The sequence below is a fragment of the Astatotilapia calliptera genome, chromosome 7, assembly GCF_900246225.1.
Source record: "Astatotilapia calliptera chromosome 7, fAstCal1.2, whole genome shotgun sequence".
In the NCBI taxonomy this organism is placed as follows: Eukaryota; Metazoa; Chordata; class Actinopteri; order Cichliformes; family Cichlidae; genus Astatotilapia; species Astatotilapia calliptera.
This window is the reverse complement of record NC_039308.1, coordinates 53,910,408-53,928,527: the sequence shown is the minus strand read 5'-3', so window position 1 is coordinate 53,928,527 and position 18,120 is coordinate 53,910,408. Positions and strand designations below refer to the sequence as shown.

The following is an 18,120-nucleotide window of genomic DNA, read 5'->3' as shown; positions in this document are numbered from 1 at the left end:
TGGCTACATGTGCATATATGTTATATGCAAGTAGTTGTCACTCGGAGAGTGAAGGCAATGCCTTGAACAGGCAGTAGACAAGGAGCCCATAGAAAGTCTGTCTGTCCGGCCAGCATTCTCTGTCGAGCTTTTCACCAAGTTTGTTTCGAGGGATGTTTTTTGGTTTGTTTGTTTTTCTGGACCCACTAAGCTTCGAATTTGGATGACAATTGATGTTGAATGCAATAATGTGTACATTTTTGCAGAACACACGGACAAAACTAGAGGAAAATATACTGACAAATAGACAGACAGAAAAGGCGAGCAAACAAGACAAGCAAACAATCACTTCAACCAGCAAAGGAACCGGAGTGAGACGGGGGGGAAGGAGGGATGTTAACCATTTCAGGAAGGGAAGGGGATGCTTATGAATTGCTGTTAGTTGTATTAGTCGCCAAGGGAGGTATTTGCATTTCCATATTGCCTGATTATTATTGCTTTTATTGTTATTATTCTGCACTGGCTCTAAACTGCAGGCAATGAGTTTGAGAGAATCAAAAAGCTGCGCAAAACACTACACCTAAAACATGAGCATCTACTCAAGAAGTCTAAAGCAAAGGGAGACTCTTAGGGCTTGAAGTAAAGCAAGGCACCTCCCTCCTCCTCCACCTCCCAACTATCGATGGGGGAGTGAACGTCTTCAATTATTCATTCTCCTTCATGCTTCATTCAGGGGTTCAGTGCATTCTCAGGTAAGAGCTACTGCTGTCAGGGGAATGGCCGCTCTATAAGGCTTGCTCTACAGCACCTGAGGTGGTCCTCTGCTCCCTGCAACCAGGCTGCTTTAAAGAAACGTCTGGGCCTGCGGATCAGTTAGCGCTTCCAGATCGTACATCTCATTGTGTATTGAAAGTGATTGGTTTCAGTTTATTCAATTTCTAGCAAGGCAATATTAAATGTGGCAGATGGCATTACTACAACTGATACATTTTGGTGCCAATGCTTTTTCCCTCTGACCCCATGGGGGTTGATGTGGTTGACATGATTTAAGCCTGCAGTTGTCTACAGTATCCAGTGGGGGGCAGAGTAGACTCAGATCAGATTCTCCCACAGCTAAGACACAGAAAGTGGGCTGTTGGCATAGCAACGACTCTAGAAACACAGACCATACATATGAGGGTTTGGGATGTGTGTGACAAGAGGATGTTAGGAGTGGCCGCAAGGGAAGGGTGTGTTTAGAGGAGTGCAACAAACAGGCAAACACACTGAGAACAAAGAAGTTAAGGTATAGGATATATGACAGGTACAGGTGAGAGCCTCGCAGACACACACATTCACATACAGACGTATGGAGGCAGGCGGGGCCACTTTGGGTTTCACCGTCCTGTGATACTATCCTGTTTTGTTACCTGACCGAGGGCCAGCAGCTCGTAGAGAGGGGGAAGGGGGAGAAAGACACTCCACTTCTAGGCTGGAGAGAGACGCGAAAAAGAGAGCCCAGCCCAGCCCCTCTTTTTTTTTTTTAAAAAACACATTCAGACTCCCCACCCCTCTGCAAACATGTCACACTCAAGCAAACACGCTCACCTGAAACCATGAAGTGATGTATTTCAATGTATATGCTCAATTTCATAGCCGCCATCTGTCATTCTTTACAGGTAGGGCATACTTTCCAGGCTCAGTCACAGTCAAAACCACAACAGTGCATTGCTTACATAACTCATTATCCACATGAAACACAGGTACATTCACACTAGACTCAGCCACTCGTCCCCTATGTGAAAAAGAAAATGTTGTAAAAACTATATGCCGCATACTATCATTTACTCATGAAAGTGGCTGCTTTCTCATTTTTCCTGCACAGCATACTGTTTGTTTATAACTGTGTTGCATAAAAAAATGCAAAAGGGTGTGGAGGACCAGAACTGCCAAAATAAAAAATAACAAATAGTTTGATATTTTAAAAAAAAATCCAGTAAATGCACTAAAATATATAACATATAATTAGAATTCATATAAATATATTTATTTTCATTTTCATAAAATATTTTATTAACATTTCTGTTGGTGCTGGTCAACCACTAGGGACAGATTTGGCACACTTTGAGCCTCCATATTTGCATGCTGAAGCATGGCATAGAGAAAGAAATCAAGAAATGAAAATACTGAAATAAAAAATTTTGAATTAATAATGAATAAAGTAATGAATTAAAAATAATAAATTAAATTAAATGAATAAGTAAAATGAAAGAGAAATAACTATTAATAGATGAATAAATATACAGAAGGAAATTTAAAAAAATAATATTTAATTTATTCTGCATTTTATAAATTAGTTTTTCTTTTAAGCAGCTTTGGTCTTCCATAAACTGGAACTCTTTCATCAGTAAATCATGGTATGAGACATTTATTTCTCATAAGACATAAAATACACGTGAAACTAAAACATTTAGTGTAAGTTTGTTCTGTTGTTTCTATTCCATATGGGCCCTGCTTCTTCCCTCAAGCTACAACCAAAAAGTCTCATAAATATGGATGCTTTCACTGACGACTAATTACTTCCTGCATGTTGAAACTAGAAATTAGCCTAAAATAGCATCATTTACTGAAATCCCATTTCAGGAATGAGCAACAAGTGAGGTGCTAAATACTAAATACTGCCTTCTGCTTCTTTCACTGAATTCCAAATGGAAATAGAAAAAAAAAACCCAAAGGCACTCAGTCACTGCCAAATGTTTATTTTTATTAAGTAAGTACTGTTTTATATATATTTTATTTTGACTTTTTAACATGCTACTTCCCCGAGCTTCAGTTTCTCTCTTTTTAATGTTCAATAAAGTGCTGAAGGTACTAAAAAACTGGCAAGCATGATTACTTTCAAATCGAAAGATGAGCCTAGTCTCTACCTAACCTATAACAGTCCACGGTTCCCTTTATGGCATCCCAAAACTCTCAGCAATTTTAGTATTCATGCCTCAGAGCTTAATTAAAACAACTAATCTATCAATCCAGGGAATATCAGCAACACAAAATAATAAAACCGCTTTAACGGTCCATTATAACTTCAAACACGAATCTACCAAATGTTTAAAATTTCGATTAGCTTCGCAGATTGGCTTCTGAGGTGGAGGCTGCCGCATATGTGCCACCTGTTCTGAGGCAGAACACAAGAGTCCCAGGTTAATGCTCCTAATAGCTCGTCTCCCCAAACGCCATCCATCTATCTGGATGAATGAGATGAGCATGTGTAGCAGCCTGTACCTGCTGGCGAGAGTGCTGCCTTCAGCCCTGCCTTCAGTACAATAAGTACTCCCTCCTGCTACTCTCATTGAAGGAAGATGGATTTTCACTTTGAATTTTCTCTCATCCTCCCTTGACCTGTGGATGGATGGATGGATGGATAGATGAAAGCACTCCTCCTCATCTCTTTGTGACCGAGTTTTTTTGTGTGTGTGGTTTTTTTGGGGGTTTCTTTGGGAGGGTTTTGCCTTAATGCGATCGACTCCCCCCCCCCCAGCATGTAACTGAATGCATCTCTACATTCCCCCTGTAATGCATGAATGAGCACAGTGGCCGCAGGGAGCCAAAGCTTCGGGGACAGTCTTAGCCAGAGCCCCCGAAGACTGTGCTGATTAGTCGGGTCTGCAAAGCCCTTGTCACAGGAGGAGCACTGTGTCAGACTAGCAGAGCGCAGCATAATCAATTTACATGTTGATGTACAAACACACGTGCAAATTATATCATCTTGAATTATAGTAATATCTCCTTTTTTTTTCTAAGAAAACGAGGCCTGAAATAACGACCATTAAAATGATAAACTGTGACCTCAGGATGCCCTGTCGTTACATTAGCCTAAACACACACAATCCTCCACCACATAAAGATTTAACTCCTCCCACTCTGGCTAATGTGGTTAGAGGACAAACACACACTCACAGCGTCAAACAAACGCACACTTATATTGATTTGGGTAAATGGTCTTAACCGCCATCCACTGCGTTTGTCTTTTATGTCAATTTAAGCAACGTAATAAGCTCATAAATTATGAAGTTATATGTACATATATATATAGCCCACTTGGCAATTAACAGAGACTCAGAATCTCACTGAGTGCATCGTGTCTTTAAGGCAGAGAAATACACATCTATATCTATTAATATCAGAGAGATGTTTTCAGGGAAAAAAAGACAACTCCACTGGCTTACACAAAATGATGTAACATGCATGGATGAATAATTGAAGGACCACAGGCAAGTGGATTGAATGTTAATGTGGCACACGCGTAAAGCCCGCCCCCTTTATCCTGAGCCTCCATCCTCATTGGGCTGTGCAGTTGCTGCTCAGAGAGAGATCTAGATTCGAGACTCTCTGGGATTGTGCCTTCTCTTTATAGCAACACTGGAGGAGAACCTACAGTATATGTTCACTGAGTCGCAAATGAATTGTGAGTGCAGACCAATGAGGCATAAACAAGCCACTCTAACATCCTAATTAAGCCTTCTTAGAAGTCCAACCTATGGATGGCTGGACCGCAAACATCTCAGCATGTGCGACCTCCTCTCGCCCCAAAATTAAAGCAACACTCAATCTTAAAACCTGTAGTTGCTCTCTCTGATAGTCTATCGTGTAACCTTTACTTCCTCTTTCCCCGCCTTGTTCTGTAACCTTGGTTTGAAAGTCCACATGACTAACACCAGCTGTGGTGCAGTTCAGTCTGCTCCTGCCACACTTCATAAACAAATGGCCACGGAGAGCACTTTCATCCAGCCATCGCACACACAAGGTCAGTGAGGAAGCATTAAGAATCTCACACACTTCAACACCTTCTCATGGCCAGTGGGATGTTTGGATTGCCTTCAAGCAGCAATGGACCGTTAACATACTGCTGATGGCTTAAAGAAAAGCCTCAGTAATGTTTGTGTCTTAAGTACTTTAGATACATTTTACCATTAATAAGATTGCTTGGCTAATTGCATTGCAGGACCAGGAGCACTGCTGTTTAAAGTGGTGAACAAAGCACTTGGATCTTTTAATTAATTAAATATAGTATGGGAGCAATTTAAAAAACTTCACCATAAAAGGAAGTAGCACTTAAATCAAACTTTTGAAATACACCACAAATGTGTTAACCTTTCACATTATTATTTGATAGTGAAGCACAAACATTTTCATTCGGTTGTAGCTGGCTAATTTGAAATATTTTGTGTAAGGTTTCTAAACCTTAGTTTTAAAGACTGGGTCACTTAAAAGAAAAATGGTAAAATTAAAGGCTTGTGATTAAATACATCAATTATACCCATTTCCAACCCCCTATTTTTATTCATTTACGGCAGTGGGATAGCTTTATTCTACAGTTTATTGATTGATTCACATGATTCATAGCCTATTCACAGTGAGAAAAATGCACATTTGACTGCCTTTCACATCCCATTCAAGTCAATTTTCTTCTAATTGGATGTCCCTTGCAAACAGAAGGTTTGAACAGTGGGACGTGGGGCTTCCTTTAGTCACAGCCAGATCTGTGTGCCTCATATAAGTGTATTAGGGATATCTACTCTTACTGAGATAATACAAAACTAAGAACACCAAATTTAGAATCTGAAGCCTGAGCCTTTGGCTCAAAGTGACCACTTGTACATACACCTTCCATTACTGGCATCCATTATTTTACAAAAAAGTTAAATTTCAAATGAATCTCTGCAATCCTGTGAAAAACTAAGTACACCATTCCTGCTTCCACAGGAATGAATAGGGTTCTGTAAATAGCAGACAGGTGCTGCTAATTAAAGCACTTGATTAATTGATCATCAGCAACTGTGAGGAGTACTATGAAAGCAGAAGTTTTAACTGTTGCCTGGTCTGGAGCATTCAGGTGTGTGTTAACACACAGTCTTCCAAGGAGTGAACGCCCCAGATAAAATTCAACCCAAGGTCAGACGGTGCAGTTCTCAGAGAAAAACAAGAGACCTAAGATCTACATCTCAGACTCTGCAGGCCTCAGCTAGCATGTTAAATGTTCAATTTCATGACAAGACAAAACAAGTGTGGCTTGTTCGGAAGGGTTGCCAGAAGAAATCCTTTTTAGTCGTATTCTTAGCCATAACGGTGGAAATCAAGCACCTCATATCAGATGTGAAGCAAGGTGGTGGAGGGGTAATAATTTGGGATTTTTTTTTTTTTTTTTGCAACCACAGGGCCTGGGCACCTTTCAGTCACTGAGTCCACCATGAGCTCCTCTGTACACCAAAGTATTCTAGAGTCACACGTGAGCACGTGAGGCCATCTGTCTGACAGCTAAAACTTAGCTAAACAATGATCCCAAGCATAGCAGTTAATCTACAACAGAATGAAAAGAAAAGAATCAAGGTTCAATGAAAGACCTCAACCTGACTGAGAGGCTCAGATGGGACTTTAAGAGAACTGTGCATACATGAATGCCCAAAAACCTCAATGAAGGGATGTAACGTTGTACAGAGTGGGCCAAAGTTCTTCCACAATGCCATTAAAGACTGATAGTCATACAGAAAACCATTGCTTCAATATTGCTTTTTAAGTTGGCGCTACAAATTACTGAATCATTGGGTGTACTTAGTTTTCCAGAAGACTGCATAGAATCTTTTATTGTCATTCCAATACATGAGGCAGGCGAAAAGGGAACAAAACGTAATGAGGTCCCAGTTAAACAGCATTAGAACAAGCAAAACAACTAAATCAGTATTACAATTAAATAAATTAAACCTCTTAATAAAAAAGACATTGTTTGTTTGTTTGTTTGTTTAAATAAATTGAGCTAAATTTTATATCTAAAAATATTTATTCATTTTCCCCATTTTAATTTCAAACAGTTATTCAAATAAAACTTTATAGTTTTATAGAAAAACTTTATAGATGTATTGCAATTTTGATGGAAGTAGTAACAACTCACATGCGTCTGTGGCCAAGCAGGCCTTAAAAAAAAAGAAAACCTTTTATAGGGCCGTGTATCTACTGTACGTTAAAAGCAGCATAAAATAAGATTACTCAAACAAACAAGAGTCTACAAAATTAAAGCTCTAGCTGGTTCGATCCCAGGAGGAGACACAAATCCCTGTGGGGTTGTGTCAGGAAGGGCATCCGGCGTAAAAATCTGCCAAATCAGACATGCGGCGCTACCCGCTGTGGTGACCCCTTGAGAACAAGGGAGCAGTCGAAAGTAGCTCTCTACTCGGGTACATTTATTTACAGTAGTTGCTCTGAAAAACTGACTGGTTCATTAATGTAGGGCATGAAATATCAGTTGTGCAGACGGCAGCTCTTCTCTGTTCGTGGGGAGCACAAAGAATTCCCTTTGATGTTAACACTGACTCCGTTACCATTTGACGGATATATAAAATATTCACATTAACTTCAGAGGCTCGATGTTTGGCTGAAGCCATTTGCCAGTGACATGTTTTTCAGATCTTAGGTAAATAAATTCATGCGGGGTAGCATGAGTAATGCAGGTGAAGATGAATGATGGGCACGAGCACATGTTTAAATGCACAGACTGTGATGAAACACCGAGTGTGAAGGGTAAGAGAGACGAATGAAAGCGTGCCTTTGTCTTTGGCTTGAGAACCCCTTTCAGAGTGAGCAATATGCCAGGAGTGTAATTGATTCAATCACGTTTACTGTGAAGTCAGCACTAACACCACCAGGAACTATACACTGCCAGCAAGCTTACAACTTGCACTTCTAATAGACTGTTGAGGTATGTTGGGGGGTTTTCAAGCTTCTAAATTTAGCAGCCAATTAGAGTGTGGCTAAATCACTTATTAAAATTTGCAATTTGCAATTTTACACGAAATAAACAAAACCATGAGAGTCTCAAGTGGAATTAGATGACATATCAGCAGAAGGCTCACTAAAAGGTCAACACTTTTAAAGCTTCAATTACAGTCAAATTGTTTATTTGCTTCCAGTTCTCCAGTGTTCACGGGCTTTAAGTTACCAGTCATTCTTATTTGAGTGAAAGAAATTAAATCCAGGAAACAGCACAATGCAGTCTGCTAATAAAGGCGGATCCTGTTGACCACACGCTGGCCCGAGCGACAAACGCGCTGTTTGGTCTCTTAGTGGATTTCACAACTCATTTAAAGAGGTGTGAACACAAAAAGCTGAAAAGGCAAGACGCAATGCACACAACAAATTACAGAGGAAGTCATTCTCCTCTGCGGCTCGCTGCGTTTCAGGCTATAATTGTGAACAATGCGGAGACTTTTGATATTAGTAAAAAAGAAGCAACATTTCTTCTCAAAGGATACTTTGATGGTTGTTTGTAACTCTGTGGTCGCAGAAAGCTCAGGGCCAAAAAACAAAACCAGTAGACAAAGCAGCTGGTGGCTATAGTAGCTCTAAAAGCAAACTTATGATAAATAAAGGAACTTATTAGTTAAGGGAGGCCTATTTCTATGACCCTGAAGACACAAGAGGTCCTTCAAATGTCAGCAGCTGCATGGTGCACATGTGCATGTCTGCACTGCGGCTGTGCAGCCCAGATAAGAAAACAGTTACCATCTGTGTTGTAATGGAGCTCTAGTTTTAAATCACGTGTCAAATTGATGAAACACTTGTGAATGAGGAATAATTGGTGTGACGAGTACATCAGAATTTGTCCGCCGTCCTCTGCCGTTTTTTTTAAAGGTGTGTGTCATATTATGCATCTGCACACTGTCGCCCATTTGTCACAGAATCAAAGTGAGGTTAAAACTGCCTAATTGGACTGCAGAGGAAATCGAGTGTGTCGCGTCTGCCTAAAGCTGGACCAAATCAAGGATTTCTCTGTGACACTGTTGTGAACAATCGAAAACGGCCGTCCAACGACTGAAAACGCTCTGCTTGTTTCACACTGTACTCATTTGTTAGCCTTAAATTGTTTCACAAAAGTAGGTCCAATTCCTAAACAGAATGCAAACCCAATTATTTCAAGAGACTGGGGGACGGTGAGCAAGGCTGGTGGATCCTTATAGATGAGTGGAAATATTTTGGCTTCTAGTGTCTAAGTTGGCTGGCAAAGAAAGCGGTTATTTTTAGCAGCATGTTTATGTAAGTGACTAACATGTTGTGGAATAATGAGGAGGCTCTCTGGGCCCTCGGTGGAGCTGCAGAGACGAGACTCTCAGAGCGGCAGAGGGTGATTGAAGGCAGCTAATGAGCAGGAGGGAAGAAAGAACACGGGGCAGAAATGACTTGGATAGTGAAGGCATAAAAATACAAAGGAAATAAGACAATTACCAATGGGAGGTCTCTGAAAGGCAGGAGTGAGAAGACAAGCAAACAGAGATGAAAATGGTGCTGAAAAATGTCATTGCAATAAGGCAGATAATTATCGTGGTCAGGGGAAAAAGGAAAGAAAAAGTACACTGGCATGAGAAAGCACTGTTTGATTTGACTGGCTGAAATTTTACCGCTAAAAGCCAAAGATTAAAAAAGAAAAAGAGTAGAGTACCAGTGAGCATCTCACTGCTGTGATTTATGAGCTCATTACTGCTTTCCAGCTAACACCCAAATTGTTTTATCTCCTCACTCATCAAAGCATTACGGCGAAATTTTCTACATTTGGTTGCGTAGTTAGCGCTCATTTTTATTTCTGTAGCAGTATGTTGAGCTCTGGTGCTATTTCAGGCGCAGGTCTATGACACAATAGACTTCAACGCAGTGACTCACCAAAAACACTGACAAACAAAACTACCCTCCTCTACCTAGATTCTGAAATCACCTCTCATTTTTCTTCAATAGCATATCCTTCACATCCTTTCATTTGCAGCCAATTTTCTCTCTCACACACAAGCACACACACACAGAACAAGCGCTCTAGTACATTGTCTGGTACCTCTTCTCAGGGGGCGGTTCCTGATTGGCTGGTGGCGGTGGTGCTGCCTGCGCTGTTTCCTGCAGGTCAGGGATATTGGCAAAGTCATCTTGCTCTGCCACACCAATGGCCAAAGCCAGGACCACCAGCTTTCCTTCACTGGCTCCCCATAAAAAAATAAAATAAAATAAAATAGATAGAAACAGAGGTAGAGAGACAGAGAGGCAAGGAAAAAGAGAACAGATGCAAAAGGTTCGAGCATAAAGAAAGGCGAGGTGCAGGGAGAGAGAGGAAAAAGGAGAGGTCATTTTAGGTGACAGCGAGGGCTGAAAATTCAGAGGCAGAGAAAACAACAACAGATCATACGAGAGCAAACAGCAGAAGCGGCGACGGAGAAAATGGTCATAAAAGAGGAACTCTGCAACTCAACATAAAACCCCACAAAGTAAGCGCACAGTCCAGGGAAGGATATTAAGAGGACACCTTAAAGTGAAAGGCCAAACTGATAAAAATCGAATGATTTCAACGGGAGCGGGTACAGGCCGTCGGACAGCAAATACATCAGGAAACTCTGGGTAATGATTGTTAATGGATGTGATATTCAGGAGTTTGCACGTCAGCTTCCACGCATGTATAAGGTGTCTACAGGTGTGCGCACACACACGTCACACAGGCAAAAAACACTACACCCCCAACACACACACTGTCATTTATCTAGTGATTTCACCTGCCTTCTGCTTTTCCTCCACATTCACCTTTCCCACTGAACATGCGAGGCGTCTTTCTCCAGAGTTAAGATTTAATTAAGCCTCATTAAGAAGATCTGGACTAATTGTTTCTATTTGAGCGATACAGTATCTTGAGGTGCACGGTGTGTGTCGTTTTCTGGGTCACGGCTCTCTCACTGCTGCACTCTTCTCATTTCATCATCTCTACTGTGCTACAGATTCTCACCAAATCCCCCCCACCCTTTTTCGCCCTTTTTTTTTACCCCACCCCCCTCACCCACCATATTCCCCCTCACCCCTATGCACTTAATTCTCTGACTCCTCATCACTGCCTCCTTCCTGTCATCCACACCCACGGTTCTATAGCTTAAGCCTCTCGCTGTGTTACAATATCTCGGCAAAGAAATATATGGGGCTGCCAAGCCGCAGAGAGATATCACCCTAAACTTCACAATTTCATCTTTCTCGCATACCGTCGAAGGCTTTTACTGCAGGACTGTTAAGTCTGTTTAATAATCTCCCTTTTATACACCAGTAGTTTAAAAACTTTTATGTCTAGTAACCCTTTAACATTAACATTAACATGAGTTCCTGACACCATCTGTCACACGTGTATTCATTTTTCCAGCAACTGTATTCATAGTCCTTTTCATTGCAGTGATTTCAATTCATATATTCATTACTGCTGGCTAAATGTATCAATTCCTTTTTTTTATATTTCTATTTCTATAATAACTATTATTTTGTCTGCTTCAACCTCTCTGCCTTTTTTCTTGCTAGTTTTATATACACTCAGCTTAAACATTTTGCATTCTGGTGTTACAGCTCACTCAATATGAATATATTGAATATATTTGAATCAGTTATTCTAGATTATTCTATTCAGATCCACTGAGGTACCTCGTTATCTGGTGATACTCGCCTCTGATTGTTTTTGTAATTCACGATACACCGTGGTAGCTCAAAGTGTGCCCACATCAGCCAGTGCCTTTGCTATATCTGTCATACTAGCAGATCTAACCTAGAGAACATTATTTAAGTTGCTTTACTTTGCTTACGTTTGCTGCAGAAGTCCAAGCCACTTTGCATCCCACCTCCTCCTAAATCCTCCTTTTTATACTTTGCCTGACTTAATGTCATGCTTGCTCAGTTCTGTATGGGGGTCTTGCTGCTAGTCTCGTACAAGTGGAAGGGCGGGGGCATCCTAGATGGAATTTATCCTCCCAAATAAACACTCACTGACCACCTCATTAGGTACATCTGTTAAACGTCTCATAAACACAAATGTCTAATCAGCCAATCACGTGGCAGCAACCCCATCAGGCGTTTAGATATCATAGAGACCTCCTACTGAAAGCTCAAACCAAGCATCAAAATGGGGAAGAAGGTGACTTTTAATATTTCATAGTTGTTGGAGCCAGATGGGCTGGAAACTGCCAATCTACTGGGGTTTCCTACACAACCATCTCTAATGTTTATAGAGAATGATCTGAAAAACAGAAAAATCCAGTTAGTGTCTTAAAATGCCTTGTTGATGTCATGCGTAAAGGAGAATGGCCAGGCTGCTTTGAGCTGATTGGAAATCAAGCACAACTCAAATAACCAATTGTTTTATCTAAGGCATGCAGAGGGCCCATAAAGCAGATGACCTCACAGCAGCAGAAGACCTCACCAGGCGCCACTCCTGTCAGCTAAAAACAGGAAACTCAGGCTGCAATATTCAGCTGGTAGGATCAGAATTTAAACAACATTCAGCATGGATCCATTCTGCCTTGTATCACTAACTCAGGCTGCTGGTGGTGTAAAAGTGTGGGGCATATTTTCTTGGCACACTTTGGGCCCCTTAGTACCAACTGAGTATTGTTTAACCACCCCAGGCTGCCTGAGTAGTGTTGCTGATCATGTCCATCCCATTATTCTGAGGCTGTTTCCAGCAAGTTGTGGCAAAGCTCAGAACATCTCAAACTGGTTTTTTGAACATGACAATGAGTTCACTGTACTCCACAGTCACCAGATCTCAATCCAGTAGAGTATGTTTGGCATGCAGTGAAACTAGAGATTCACATCATGGATGAGCAGCCGACAAATCTGCATTCACCAAAATCTCTGAGGAATGTTTCTAGCATCTTGTTGAAACTATTCCAAGTGGAATTAAGACAGCTCTGGAGTCAAAACGAGGTCCAACCCAGTACTACCAACGTATACCTAATAAGGTGGCTCTGGATGTATTTTAAAAGTTATTTTATAATCACATTAAAAAAAATGTTATTTCAATAATGACCAATCCAATCCAAGGTGTCTCTAATAAAGTGGCTAGCGAGTGTACAGTCTTCTTTTGTCTATAGTGGTTCTGATATAAATATTGCATTCCAGGCATACAAAGCTAAGAGTCCCTGTCATAATATTTCAAACTATCAGCAGAATTAACCTGTACTCCTCATTGAGAACCACTGAATAATATAACATGGTCTATGCAGTAATACTGTAGATACTGTAGGTATGATGTTTATTGGATCTCTCTACTCTCATCACTTTTAAGTACTGTATGGGCAATATTGTTAAAGCACTTTGCTTGAGCCATTGAGCACTGGGAAGGAGAGAGACCATTTAGAAAAGACATTACAGACACTGGGATAAACGATCGATTTAAAGCCACAAAAAAGCCATGTGGTCAAACGGCTCCAAAAGTCAACTATCTGTGTCAATGACATCAACGCATTCCTTCAGCAATGATTCATCAGGACAAGGATTCTGGCCAAGATTGAAATTAACCGGTTTGAACAATGGGTCACGTCTATTACCAGACCGCTCTGTCATCAACCATAGGAGGTGTTCCTGTTGCAGCAAAGTAGATACAACGACAATGACCTCAATCTCACATTAGCAACGATGAGTCCTATAGCTGACTATTACGAGCAATATTCTCAGTGACCTTGGTGCCTGCATGTGCTACGTTGCTGGTGCTCCGTTAGCTAGTGTTATACTGAAACACCAGAGAGGCTTTATAACATGTTTTTTTTTTTTAAAGAAGAAAGAAACAGATGATGAAAGGCTAGTGTAAAACTGATTCAGTCCACATTAAACACATGTTACTTTGGCAGTGTCCTTGCTCATCCCTTCATCCCTCACCCCCACCCCCCCCCCCCCAAGTACCAATATGTTGTAGAGGAAATGGGCCCGGTGACATAAGATCAATGCTTCAGGGTTAACACAAATCTACACACAGCTCCTTAACCCCTGTTCTTATAGTGTTGCAGTGACATGTGGGCTGTGTGATGTACACACGGTCCCGCACACGTGAGCAGGCTGGCAGCACAACCAGCAGTTATACAGAGATGATGAAAGAAAAAGAAGGTGCCATTTTAGCTGCAAACACTCATGAAACATGGATTAGGCCCACTGGTGTGTCTCCAAAACCAGATATTTAACAGCTATCCAAAGGGTGGCTCAGAAATAGCATGATCTAATTGGGTGAGAAGGAGTGAATGTAAAATATATTGTGACTTTTTTAATGAGACCAAATTCTGAATGTTCTGAACCAGCACCAGCAGCGCTGTCCTGTAACCACAATTGCAGCAGACAGGCTGAATGCCATCCAAACAGATGTTACTGTTTAGCAGAGCATGCAGCGTAAACATTTAACAATTTTGCCACAGAATGGGAGCGAAATGGCCTCCAATATGTCATACCTCCTTGCTATTTTTTCTTGCACATGGCATTCAGTCTAAATTTAGAATAATAGTTTTCTAACAAACTGCACAATAAAAAGCTTTTAATTTGTTACAACCGAGGGGTGAAATATTGTGCCTACATGATCAGAAGACTCATTATTCTAGGATTTTCAGGAGCCATATCGAGTTACTATATGTACCCAATAAATAATATGTACTATGTATTTTTAGTATAAGTGGGTGGATGACTTGGTAAAGACATACACTGATCCGTGTCCTGCAGAGCCACATAGTATACATAACAGCAAATAAAGAGAAAAGGTGCTATTTACATTCATAACTGTACCCCTTATTAGCATGATCAAGAGAGTTTTCATCCAAGCCAATTTCTTGTCTCCTCATCTGCATTAAGCTTCATTAGCATGATCAGCTCTAACATTGTCTGAATTGCCTTTGTAAATGTACATATAGAAAGAGAGACTATCTCCTTGTCAGCAGTCAGATTTACCACAAGTAGCAGTGAAAGCAATGATTAAACTCGACTCTGAAACTCACAGTTTCACACACACTTATACATACGCTTATATAGACGCGCACTGTACAAATTTTGACAGACAGAAGTAATATCCTTCCCTGGATATCAGATGCAGACTGAAAGAAAAAACCTGAAGGGAAAAGGCAGAGAACAATATTTCATAAAGGTAAAAGCAGATTAAGTTATTACTTATTTACTGATGTATTAGAAGCAATTTTATTCAATGGCACTAAGTCAAGCAGTAAAGAACACAAATGCACACAATAACTCTGAAAGACCTAGCGTATACTGTAATACACTTAGACAGAGGCCTGAGCAGAGTGACGCTAGTTTAAAGCATGAATGAAGAGTTATAGAGACTCACAGGAAGGACTTGACATCCAGCCCACGATTCCGGATCTGGTCCATCATGTAATCCCAGCTGCCCGGGTTGGCACGCGAGCGCCCTCCTGCTCCACCTCCCCTATAGCGAGACGCACCTGCCGCTGCTGCACCGCCCCGTGCACCCCGGGGACCACCTCGTGTACCTGCATCCCCACCCTCACCACTGTTGCCACCTCCCTCTCCTCTCCCAGCACCCCCGCCTCCCCCAGGCTGTCCAGGTGCAGTGTGTAATTGTCCCAAGCTCTGGGATGTGGTGGGGGGATGGCAGAGACCAGGGCCTGACGGGTGGATGAGAGGCTGCTGAAGGCTCTGCTGGCGCAGCAGCGTCCGAGGCCGGGCCGGCCCGGAGGGTAAGTGCTCCAAAGTGGAAGCATAGGATAAGACTGGATCCCCAAAGCTGGGAGGGCAGAGGAGCAGGGAGGAAAGAGAGCGTGAAGAAGGCCACGGCCGGCACAGAATAGGATGATGACGAGGGGCAGAGGAGTCAGAGGTAGAAGAGGAATGAGAAGATTTAGAAGAGGAGCCGTGGCAGGAGGTGAGTTGGTCAGGAGTGGTGATGTCAGGTGATGAGATGAAGAAGAAAAGCAAAGAATCATCAGGGATGAGACAAGGTGGCACAGGGCAGTAGGGAGGCACAGCAGGAGAAGTCAGGTTGACATCAGGGTAAATACAGGAAAGTTCATCCAAACAGGAAGTTGATGATGGACGGATGGAGGACGAGGAAGGCGGAAGAGTGGTATTAGAGGACAAAGAGGAAGAGGGAGGAGTGTTGGGAGGTGGAGACAGGAGGAGGAGGAGAGAGAAAGAGAGCAACGTGAGGCAGCAGCAGTAACAGCAGTAGCAGAAATAGCAGTAGAAGGTGCAGCCTGAGTGATCGCTGTGTGCTGTGTACTGCTCATGGGGCTGCGCCGGGCAGCAGTGTGTAGACTGTGAGGTAGTCTTGTGCGTCTGAGTCAGACGTGTGTGCACCCTGTACGTCCGCGAGGTTTGAGCGTGCTGTTTGCATGAGGGTGTGTTTCGTGGTGCCAGCGGTCGGATGTGCACTGTCCGCACGGGCGTGGAACGGCTCTGTGCCACGTGACCGCGTCGAGACGGATGGGTCGTGGCTTTGCAGCTTCCTGGCCTCGTCAGCGAGGGTTTTTTGGTCTGATGAGAGATCACCATTTCCTCTACTCGTCAGTCAACTTTTTCCCATCCCTGACAGACTCTCCTCCTTTCTCTCTAAGTCTTTTTCGTCTTTTAAATATGCGGCGCACCTCTAGAGACATCCGAACAGCCAACCAAGTTCTACAGCACGACTCCCTCCCTCTGCCAGCCTCTCATTTTTCACTCCTCCCCTTAATAAATGCTGTTTTATTGGCTCACTGCCTTTCCTAAAATGTCACAAACAACATAAAGATGTGTCACACATCATATATGATCGTATTTGCATGAGTATGTTATACATACTTCGTTGCTACTGTATATTTTGTCGGTTCTATTGTCACAAACATGTCATCATCTTTTTTTTTCTAGTTTCTTCTACTCCCTAAATATATCCTCCTCTTTCTCAGATCGCTGTGTAACCCAGACTACCAGAATTAGGTCATGAGAGAGCTATTCACATCAGTTAGGGGCAGTTTACTCCGCATTGCATTACTTCACCTAACACAGTTTTGCATAAAGCTTTTAGCACGACACACATCACATTTAACAGTCACGAATAAAAGGATAAAAAGGTCAGTGAAAGGTGTTGCAAGAGTTCAATGTTTTGAGGGCGGAACAAGGGAAAAAATAAAAGAGAATATGTAGAGTGGCTTTAGCTGGTAAGAGGAAAAAGGGAGAGGGAGATGGCAACGAAAAGAGAAGAGGGTGACGATGGAGGAGAAAATGGGGTGCGAGACACAAACACAAGAGACATAGACACTTACAGCGGCCTGAAAATAGAATCCAATTATAGACAGGGGCAAAATGAAAGATGAGAAGAGGAGAGAAGGAGGGAACGAGGAGTGAGGAAGTGATGAGCGTAAATGTGTTGTGGAGGAAGAAGTCCCACACATGGAGTGCCAAAGGGAGGTGCAAAAATCACAAAGTACCGAAAGTTAGCTGCGTCTTTTGCAGCACACTGAATATAGACCCCCAGTGATGTCATGCGTCATGGCTGGTGGGTACAGACAGTCAGTGACCAACACACAGTTCGTCTTTCAGCCTAAATTTTAATTAAAGGGAGGTGAGGGTGGGGGGGCTGCCAGCGTGTGGTGCATTATTTCAGTTAGTGTGCGAAAATGAGACTATTTCTGTGCACAAAGCTGTACTGTGCAGCCGTTCTGCATGTGTCAGCTGGAGGCCTGAGTCAGTGTGATACAGCTCGAGGAACTATTGTTATCTTCTCATGATGAGGTTTACATTCCCTAGCACTCACACCTTGCGCTGTGCCCACACGCTTACATCACGCTGTCATCGAAGCTGCACCTTCCTCCCCTGCTGAACTTGACCTCGCTCTCCCTGTTTCTATTTTGAATGGATTCATTCAAGGCGCGAACTTGTAAGAATAAATGTCGTGCCGTGGAAAGGTGTTTATTCTGCTGCACGGCGACTGAAATGTTTGCTTTTTCGGCTCGGGTTCCGAACTCACTTGCTGGGTTTCAGTCCTCCAGACTGCATGTGGCCCTGGACGGTCTGCCACCTCCCGGCCTTCACTCCCTCTGTCACCATGCTCTTCACGCTGTCACTGCGATAAGGACCCCCCCCAGTATCCCCATGGCCAGTTGCCGCCCCCTTCTGACCCCCTGATACTGCCCCACTAAGAGAAAGAGACAGGGTGCAAAGGGATCCCATGGCAGACAGAGGGTATAGAGGGAGGAGAATAACGACAGGCAGAGGAGAAAAAGACCAAAGAGTGTGAGAGAGAGACACAGACACACAAACACACATACACAGACACACAAACACACACACACACACACACACACACACACACACACACACGCACGCACACACGCACGCACACAGGGA

The 18,120-nt window shown here is 42.5% G+C and overlaps 1 protein-coding gene across 3 annotated transcripts in view; it reads right to left on the bottom strand.

Annotated features, from left to right (window-relative positions):
- Nucleotides 1-17,807, bottom strand: part of LOC113026690 (rabphilin-3A-like) — a 28,424-nt gene extending 10,617 nt beyond the window's left edge. For 2 of the 3 annotated variants that reach the window (XR_003272944.1, XM_026175742.1), the window contains exons 1-2: nt 15,107-17,807; nt 9,830-9,967 (exon numbers count right to left, since the gene is read on the bottom strand). Coding sequence is in view for 2 of the 3 variants with exons in the window: in XM_026175742.1 (XP_026031527.1) it covers nt 9,830-9,967; nt 15,107-16,290 (1,322 nt within the window). In the remaining variant the exon portion in view is untranslated. The remainder of the gene's footprint in view (nt 1-9,829; nt 9,968-15,106) is intronic. The other variant, XM_026175743.1, reaches the window with a different exon arrangement.
- Nucleotides 17,808-18,120: the final 313 nt, after the last annotated feature.